The sequence below is a fragment of the Nesoenas mayeri genome (genome assembly GCF_963082525.1).
Source record: "Nesoenas mayeri genome assembly, chromosome: Z".
Taxonomy (NCBI): domain Eukaryota; kingdom Metazoa; phylum Chordata; class Aves; order Columbiformes; family Columbidae; genus Nesoenas; species Nesoenas mayeri.
Genome location: NC_137542.1, coordinates 76,074,511 through 76,084,413, shown reverse-complemented (window position 1 = coordinate 76,084,413; position 9,903 = coordinate 76,074,511). Strand labels below are relative to the sequence as shown.

Below are 9,903 nucleotides of genomic sequence, written 5' to 3'. Positions count from 1 at the left end.
ATCTTCTTAACAATGACCCGGCGGGATGCGTCGCTGCCGCTTGAGCAATGAGTTCAGAAGAAAGAAAAAGAAACACCCCTTAGAACAAAAACCACAGCGGGGAAGAAGAGGGGTGGCACTTGGCGACGTGGCTGAAAAAAAGAAACATGCTTCTCCCTCCCCACCCCACGAACAGATTCTCGAGCATGCTGGGGTTTGGTCTTGCTGGGGGGATTGAAATGGGAAAAGCTCTTGCTGGATCCCCATCAAAGTGTGTGTGTCTTCTCCTCGGCCCTTCCCACCCCACCTTGCCGTGCCCCTCAGGCCGTCAGTTTCTGGATGGTTTTGTTGTAGTACTGCGTGATGGTGGGCGTCAGGGGGTTCCAGTTGTTGGCGTGCAGCTCGATGACCTCCAGCAGCAGGGAGCGCGTCAGCATGGACTCGGAGGGACACAGCATCTTGTCGCGGGCTATCGCCAGCAGCTCCGTCATCATCTCAGGCAGCTGCTCCTCCAGCAGCCGGCCAGTGCTCTGCAGCTGTCAGGAGAAGATGGAGTCAACCATGGCATAGTGATCCTTACAGGTCTCTTCCAACTTGATTCTATAATTTTATGATATTAAAACACCCCGCTGGCTTTTACAGGTGCCCTCCAGATGCATCCAGAGGGTAGCGGGCAATGGCTCAGTGGCTGGATGGACACTGGTGACAAGCACTGTCCCTCAGGAGTCCATACTGGGACCAGTACTAATTAATATCTTAATCAGTGACACAGACATAGGGATTGAGTGCACTCTCAGCAAGCTTGCAGATGACACCAGGCTGAGTGGTGCAGCTGACACGTCTGAGGGACGGGATGGCATCCACAGGGACTTGGACGTCATCCAGAGGGACCTGGACAAGCTTGAGAAGTGGGACCACATGAACCTCATGAAGTTCAACATGGCCAAGAGCAGGGTCCTGCACCTGGGTGTTTGACCCCTGGTATCAGCACAGGGTAGGGGTGAAGGGTTGGAGAGCAGCCCCCAGGAGAAGGACTTGGGGGTGCTGGGGGATGAGAGATGGGACATGAGCCGGCAATGTGCGCTTGCAGCCCAGAAACCAATTGTGTCTTGGGCTGCATCACCAGGAGCGTGGGCAGCAGGTCAGGGAGGGGATTCCGCCCCACTAAAAGAGGGGAGATTCAGGCTGGACATGAGGAAGGAATTGTTGTCCCTGAGGGTGGTGAGAGCCTGTCCCAGGTTGGGCAGAGAGGTGGTGGCTGAACCATCCCTGGAGACATCCCAGGCCAGGCTGGACGGGGCTCTGAGCAACCTGAGCTGGTGAAGATGTCCCTGCTCATGGCAGGGGGGGCACTGGGGGAGCTGGGAAGGTCCCTTCAACACAAACCATCCTGTGATTCTACAGTTCCATCCCTATGACTCCCCCTGCTCGGTGTGGCAGGGCTAACACATGGGGTAAAGGCGTCGTGGCTTTTGAAAACCAAAACCACCCAGCAGCAGACTCCAAGAGCCGAAGATGAAGGGCGAGGTTTTCAAAAGCATCCATGCTGGGCTGCTGGAGGAGCGAATGGTTCAGCTCCCACTGACTTCAAAGGCAGCAACGCTGGATTGCTTTTGAAAACAAAACAAAAAACCCACCTAAAAAAATCATGTTATTGTCAAAACAAAGTGCAGGCTGTGATGTGGTATTGCTGCCTTCTACCTGGCCCTTCATTTACGCGCTGATTCACCACTGTCAGTGACTCCCCGTCATTAATTGCAATCAGCAGAGGCCTCTTGTATGCATAACAAATCCTGCCCTGCCGAGATCTGCATTTACACCCGTCGTCCCGCTTCTCTGAGGACAGCCCAGGGTTTTTTTAATGGGATTACTCTTTGGAGAGGCTCCATGGAGCAGCATAAGGACCGGGTGGTCCCACAGAGCAGACGGCCCAAGCTTGGAGGGCACAGCAGTGAGTCCATCATTGTGGAAGCTCATAGGACCTGAACACTGAGCTCCCTGGAGGCCTAACTTTTAAAATTCAACCTCTCCTCCTCGGTTGCCTGTCACTTTGCTGAATTTTAATTGTTCAGGCTGCTCTTTCAACCACTCTCTGCAAGGAAAGCATCTGTCCCCACAGGCCAATTGCTTCCTAAAAGCGAAACTAATGAAACTCCGCTCTATTTGCAGCAGTGTTTGTCTGCAAAGCTGCTGCTGAGCACAGCAAGCCTCTCCCTGTCAGCTAAGGGGCAGTTTTTGCTGCAATAAAGAGGTTTTTTTTGCTTAAAAAATAAACACACGGCGAGATTTGAAGGAACCAGGATGGTATAATTTTGGGATGGGACCTCAGCTACCAAACCTTTTGCATCCACTTACATTCATCAAAAGTCCAGTGATAGAGTCTCAAGGGACATCTCTTATCTCATGGTGATGTCATTTATCTACTTGGCATGGCCTGTAGTGATAGGACAAGGGGTGATGGGTTTAAACTAAAGGAGGGAGATTGAGGCTGGACATGAGGAAGGAATTGTTGTCCCTGAGGGTGGTGAGAGCCTGTCCCAGGTTGGGCAGAGAGGTGGTGGCTGAACCATCCCTGGAGACATCCCAGGCCAGGCTGGACGGGGCTCTGAGCAACCTGAGCTGGTGAAGATGTCCCTGCTCATGGCAGGGGGGGCACTGGGAACGTCCCTTCAACACACACTGTTCTATGATTCCAGAGGGAAAGAGGCAACAAGGCTGACTGGGTTTGGAAACACCTAAGAGCTGCTTGAGATGTGTGTAGCCAAGGACAGAAGGGACCAAGCTGTGAGCACCGGGATGGGCGGTGCAGGTGCTCTCCTACCTCCATGGAGCAGCAGAGCACAGCGTCTTCCTTCACATCCTGAGATTGCAACAACTGCAAAGGAGAGAAGAGAGCAGCAGTGAGAAATGCGTCACCTCCGCCTCCCGAGTGACCTTCCTTCCACCTCTACACCCAGCTTGGCTTTTGCCACTTCCAGGAGCAAAGGACAGAAAATAAGAAAGAGGCGGGGAAAGTGATCGCCAACACAAAAAATTAAGATAAGCAGTGACAAAATGCAGAGAATTTAGACTAACAGCTTTCAAAATAAATTTTATTTGGGTTAAACTGCCTTTTTTTCTTTTTTAAGTCCCACGGCAGGCAATGAGAAAATGTGACTAAATATTATTACAACCGTCAAGGACAACATTGGAGCGGCTGTTTGGAAGGGAAGAGCTCTGCCCAAGAGGCAGCCACCCACCACCAAACTTCTCCATCCCCATGGGGACACTTTGACCAGCCACAAAATTACCCGATGGGGAAGCGCTACAGCCAAGACACCGTAATTAACGTGGCTCCTTCTAGACTGATTATATAGTGGTGCGAACGCAATGGGTTGCAGCGAAACTACGGTGTCTGAGGTGCAGCGACTCCAACCCCATCATGAACTTTGCATCCCAAACCTGACCTGGGAAGCATGAGGAGTTTCCACCAGAGACCCAAAATGTTGCCATGATGGGGAAGGAAGATGCTTGTCCCTCTTGGTTCAGACTCGGGACACGCTCTACCTGATGATGGCAAAGTGTAAGAGCTCAGCACGTCCCACCCACAAAAACCACACGCAAAGAGCCTTGAAAATGGATCAAAAATTCACATTTTTCTTTGTTTTCATCTTCATGACTTCATCACGCACACAAAGGCGCCGTTTCGGGTAACCGCAAGAAAAAGCACGGTTGTTCTAGTTGTTTCTTCCAAGTAGATGAAAATACTGAGGCTCTCAATCAGCCAAGAAAGCGAGCGGGAGCACTATGAAAAACACTGTACCGTGGGGTGGCTGATGAAATTACAAGCGCTGGCAGCGCCTGAAGCTACATCCGCCTCCACTCCATCACCTTGGGTTGAACGAGCCCCGAGCTAATCCCTGCACACACAGCGGAGCTGAGCAAATGCACTAAACACTGAGAAAAAGGGAGAAAAATTAGGAAAAAGTGGCTTCATTAGTATCTGAAATTCATCAGGGAAAGGCAAACTTCGGGAAAGTGTTTGCACTAATTAAAGCTGCCTGTCTAAAAACTGCTCAGCATAACTAAATGTGCTCCAAAGTCACATCCCTTAGTTAAAATCTCAATTCTGACTCTTGGCCTTATCATCTCTCTGCTTCACTCTCATTTTTTTCATGTTTCCTTTATAAATAAATGCCTTATTTGCTTACCAGCTCCACAACTGCTGGAAAAATGGCTAGAAAAAACTAGAATCATCATTCCACTAGAAGTTTTGTTTTCACCTTGTCCTGTTTTCAGCAGCCAGCAGCTTGTTTGCATTGAAAATGATGTTTACAGCATCTCGAGGAGCTTGTGGTCCATTGTTTTTTATCTCGCATTAGCCAAAGGTTCAGCCAGGGTTTTGGAGACATGCAACAGCTCCACCACCATCCCCGCCAGTTTATCTTTCTGCTGAGTTGTTTGGAAAATGTTAGTTAAGCCCAAGCTGCATGGTCTGAGATAAGTTCTCACAAACAGTTTGCAGATTCTTTGTAAAAAAAAAAACCATGAGATTATTTCAAACCAAACAACAAGGAAAAAAAAAATAAATTAGGGACAAATATAAACAGGCAGGAGTCCAAAAATTCACTCCTGGGGTATCTAGCTGGTGAGCACGGCATGAAGCAGGGCGGCAAATTAAATACATATTCATCTTTCTGCTTCTTTAGTAATGAATATAACATAGAAATGAAAGAAAAGTGGAGTTAAGACTGAGTAGGAAGGACCAATGGTGGCCAGTTCCAGCCCTTCCCACCTGCAGAGCTGGGGGACACTTCCTTACCTCGAAAGTTGTTTGTGAGGATGAAAATGTCACTTGTCAAGTGTCTGGATATTTGGCTAATGAGCAATAGTCGTATCTATCATGAAACAGAGACTACATCCTGCCGCAATTCTTGGGCAGGTGCCTTCTACCTTCATGGTGCTCTCCTGGAGCTCATCCCATGTGACTTGGCTGAACAAGGAGAATGCATGGGCTTCGTTTTGTCCATCAGGGCACCATGTGCTCTGCCTCATCCACCGAAGCACATGCTCCACGTCGTCCATCCAAGCACCATGTGCTCCATTGAGACACTATATGCTCCACTGGTCCACTGAGGCACCATATACTCCACCTCATCCATCCAGGCACCATGTGCTCCACTGAGGCACCATGTGCTCCACCTTGTCCATCCAGGCATGATATGCCCCACCTCGTCCATCCAAGCACCACGTGCTCCACTGCTTCATTGAGACACCATGTACTTCAGCTCATCAGCTGAGGCGCAATGTGTTCCACCTCATCCACCCAAGTAGCACGTGCTCCACTGCTTCATCAAGCACCATGTGCTCCTCCTCATCTATCCAAGCACTACGTGCTCGACCACTCCATGGAGCCACCATGTGCTTCCCCACGTCCATCTAGGTGCCATATGCTCCAAATTGTCCACTGAGGCACCATGTGCTTCCCCTTGTCCATTCAGGCACCATGTGCTTCACCTCTTCCATCCAAGAACCACGTGCTCCACCTCATCCATCCAAGTGCCATGTGCTCCACTACTTCATCAAGACCCCATGTGCTCCACCTCATCCATCCAAGTGCCATGTGCTCCACTGCTTCATCAAGACCCCATGTGCTCCACCTCATCCATCCAAGCACCACCACGTGCTCCACCTCATCTGTTCAGGCATCACGTGCTCCACTGCTCCATTGAGGCACCAAGACACACCATTCCCAAGGGCCACAGTCCAACCTCTGCCTGTGATACATGGGTTGAGGAGGCCCACAGCCTGCCCACCAAAGCCAGGCGCAGCCCTGCGCAGCAGACTGGGGCCCAGCATGTGGATCTGCTGGTGCTCTGTGAACCAGTCCATGCCAACAGATGATCGTCAGCCACCTGCATCAGTGCAGTGGTCTGAACCCAGGAGGATCAGGAAGACGTCACTGTTTCTCTGCATCTTCTTGGTCATAACTATGTTTCTAGCACGTTGGAAGGGGGTTCTGGAGCTTCCCTGGGCTGTAGGCACCAGAGATCTGCTGCTGGAGGACACCAAGAAGCCCAGTTTGCTCTCCCTAACACGGCATGGGCTGACGCAGGCAGACAGCAAAGGTGGCACTTGCAAGGACTGTGCTGCCCAGAGTCCTGCCATCCATGTCCTCACCCACTGATAAAGCCTTGCACCCATTTCTCAAAGGCTGCTTCGTCCCCAACCAAACCCCCAAGCACCCAAGGGTGGGTGCTTCAGCAAGAGCACAGCATTTCCCAAAGCTCCGTGATCCCCCCCGTGTCAGCCCTGCAAGAAAAAACGGTGCAAACGCTTCAAGACCTCCAGGGAAGTCACAACCATGAAGCGACGGCACTTGTGTGATCATAAACCCAAACCCAACCGATCGCGTTCACCTTTTGCAGTCTAATTCATATTTACGTAAAATATATTAACGCAAACACGCTATACCCATTAAATTACCACTCCCACCTTGGAATTATTATTTATTTAGCTATTTATAACCACTCCTCCCTGCTACGTGCCTCTGCCCCAAATCCCACCGCGGGCACCGTCCCATCCCTCTCCACCAGGTTCCCACATGCTTCAAACCGGCTGCTGAACGTGGACGAGGGAGTGGAAAAAGAAAGAAGCGTGAGGCAGACAAAGGTGAGCTGAGCCTCACATGCTTTTTGGTTTAACCCGTAATCATCCCCCGGAGGCTGGGGTTGTCTGAGAGAAAATAAAGAGCCTTCTTCCCTTTGCTCTCCAGCCGGTTTCCCTCGTATCGGGGGAAGGCGGCCGAGGAAAGCAGCAGTTCCTGCTGGAAAGCAGACAAAGAGTCTGCTCAATTTCCTAAGAGAGGCGGCTGCACGCCAGATTCTGCCCGGCCACTCATAAAATACCCAACCGCGGTTGCGAAAGGGCTTCTCGCTTTTGTTTCTGGGGCTGGAACAGCGGCTTTGCAGACCGGTGGGAGATACTGGGCTCCTCCTCCTCTAAATTTCGGTGTTCTCTTGAGAGATAGGGCGCTGGGCGAGGGCCCCTGTGAGGTCAGCGTGCCTGGGGGGGTTCTGGGGCCTTAATATTTTTGTAAGAAATCCAAACTAATTTGTAGTGCCTGCTTCTGGAAGTGGGGGAGCTGCAGTGCCTGGAAGGGTGGCTCTGGAGTGCAACTGGTTTCCATGGGATGCTACTGGGACCAGTCTCCCCCAGCTTCCATGGCCTTAAAAACTGCTCTTTAAATCTTTTTAGAGCATCATAAACCCCATGGGGTGGGCATGCAATGGTGGTTGAGAGGGCAAAGAAGCCCCCAAACTGCAGTGGTGCTTCATCATGCAAAGAACCAGCTTGGTCCTCCTGAACATCAATGGTTGAAAACGCATGTGGTGCAGACCACTAGGAGCAAAACAGAGAGATGGGATTCACGTACCCACAAATATTTGGGTTTGTTATCTGCTTTTGGAGATCACACGGGTTGCTGCGAAGCTCAAGTGCTTACTTGGTACTCTCAGGGCTGCCCACACCATGAGCAGGACCAAAGAACCTGCCCCGCCGTCCCTTATCACCAAACCACGCAGGTTTATTTGTGTTCTTAGAATTCTCCCTGGGAGATGGAGTCGAAGCAGCCCAACGTGCACATTACCCTTTCCAGCTGCAACGGTATTTCCCCTGCAAGGCACAGGACTAATTATTGTGTACGATATCGCTTGCAAAATGACACATAAGCAACGCTTGCCACAAACTACCCCTTCGCACGCAGTGTCTTCTGATGCTTGGGTGATGACTCCGGTGTGAAAGGACGGAAAGCTTGAAAATATCCACCCATGGAGAGGCTGGGATGTCTCTGAGACCCAGCAAAAGTCGGACTGGTCGTAGTCCATGTGCCGCTTGCCCCGGCTCCCTGATGGGCATCTCAGGTTGATCTATCCAGGTAGCAACATGCGTGGACATCTAAACAGCCTCAGGTGTGAAGCTCCAGCCTCGCAACCGCCCTGCGGTCCCTGCCCACAGGTCTGCTTTTCATCTGACGTGTAGCTCACAAGGTGGTGCCTGTTGGTATTCACCCCGGGGAGAGTGGAGCACAACCGCAGAGGAACCAACGCTGCAAACACAGCATCCCGGTGTAGCAGCCAGCTCCCCGGTGTGAAACAAGGCAGCAGGTGAAAGCGGAGACACATTTTGATTAGGAAAAAGGAAAAAAACCAGCCACTTGAGCTACTTGGAGCTTAAGCAGAATGAACTTGAGCTTGAAAGGGTGCAGGAGAGATGGTGCTTCCCAGTCCCATAGGAGCCCTTGGGAAAGGCCAGAGTGGACTTTGTCCTCATATGGTCCAGCTCTGCGCTCTGCATTGTCATGGAGACCTCCTTATAAAGGGGCTTAGAAGAAAGTTGGGGACAGTTTTGAGCAGGGCCTGTTGTGATAGGACAAGGGCTGATGGGTTTAAACTAAAAGAGGGGACAATCAAATTAGGCATAAGGAAGGAATTGTTGTCCCTGAGGGTGGTGAGAGCCTGTCCCAGGTTGGGCAGAGAGGTGGTGGCTGAACCATCCCTGGAGACATCCCAGGCCAGGCTGGACGGGGCTCTGAGCACCCTGAGATGGTGAAGATGTCCCTGCTCATGGCAGGGGGGCCACTGGGGGAGCTGGGAAGGTCCCTTCAACACAAACCATTCGATGATTCTAAGGTTCTCTGGTCATCCTCCTGGGAGCACAAGCCAGTTCTGCTGCACTTCACAGGCTCTCCTCAGAAATATATAAATAGCAATTTTCTGCTTTTCCAGTGGCCCCTCATCGACCTCCTGCCACACGTGTTCACGGGAGATGCCAGAGATAAGATCCATGGGGTTGTTCGGCATGGGGAGAGTCACGTACCTCTTGGAGCTCCAAGCAATTGCTACAACTCCACTCTTCTTACTGTCACAAGGCACCAGGTGGTGAAAACACCCAAGACTGAGGAAAATGCCAAGTACAAACAAGGGTGTGGGGGATAATTACCAAACACTCCACCGGCAAGGCCAGTTGCAGGATTTCTGCAGTCTGCTCCCATTACAGGGATCAACTCCTCAACCCAGGACATGAGAAGGTCAGTTGGCCTGATCCTGCAGCCACCAGCAACCTGGGCCAGAGCCACCCTCTATAAAGGGTACAAAGTTTGGACATACCCTGGGAACCAGGGAAATCAGGTGAAACCTTCCCCCAGAGAAGACGCAAACGAGCACTTGGGAACAGAAGCCCTTTAGAAGTTCACAGGCACCTCTTTCGCTCACCCATTTAATAATGAGGTTGCCCAAACACAAAGTTTTGGGGCAAACCTTTCCCTTATGGAGTTGTCTGTGCTGATCTTTGAGTAAGGGACAGGCTTTTTTGAGCTCTGAAAACCCGACGGAGCTGGGAGAGGCATGTTGAGTTGAGTCGCATCCACTAGCAATGGTGCTTCTGTCAATGTTGCCTTCTGCTCGTGCCTTTCTGGAGATCTGCTGACGTCTTCAACCCCACTGAGGATGCACAAGGTGCCACCAACCCATGCATTTCATGGAGGGAGGGGTCCCTCTTCCCAGTTATCTGACTAGGGTGGCCTGTTTAGGGATTTGGCTTAGTGACAATGTTGAGTTAACGGTTGGACTCGATGATCTTGAGAGTCTTTTCCAACGAAAATGATTCTATGATGATAGCAGCTCTATTAGGAAGAAGCCACCAACATGGGTCACTGCTGGTCCCACACGGAGGTGGCACAAGGTGGGAAGGAGCTCCCCAGTGTATTTTGGACAACGTAAAGGAGTTTGTTTGGTAGAAGCTGCTCCTTTTGCAGTGATGTGCTGCTCTCAGCTGAGGAAGAGACTTCTATTCTCTTATTACCCAACCAGGACTCCCTGGGAGGGTGGTAGGAAGAGATTAGATTGTTTAGAGCATCGAATAAACCAAAATGTTGGTTATCCTCCT

The 9,903-nt window shown here is 51.0% G+C and overlaps 1 protein-coding gene across 2 annotated transcripts in view; it reads right to left on the bottom strand.

Annotated features, from left to right (window-relative positions):
• Positions 1 to 299: 299 nt before the first annotated feature.
• CTIF (cap binding complex dependent translation initiation factor) overlaps positions 300 to 9,903 on the bottom strand; it is a gene marked incomplete at both ends in the record, with an annotated part of 118,945 nt that continues 109,341 nt past the window's right edge. For both annotated transcript variants that reach the window (XM_080362906.1, XM_080362907.1), the window contains 2 exons: positions 300 to 515; positions 2,801 to 2,854. In XM_080362906.1, the coding sequence (XP_080219032.1) occupies positions 300 to 515; positions 2,801 to 2,854 (270 nt within the window). The remainder of the gene's footprint in view (positions 516 to 2,800; positions 2,855 to 9,903) is intronic.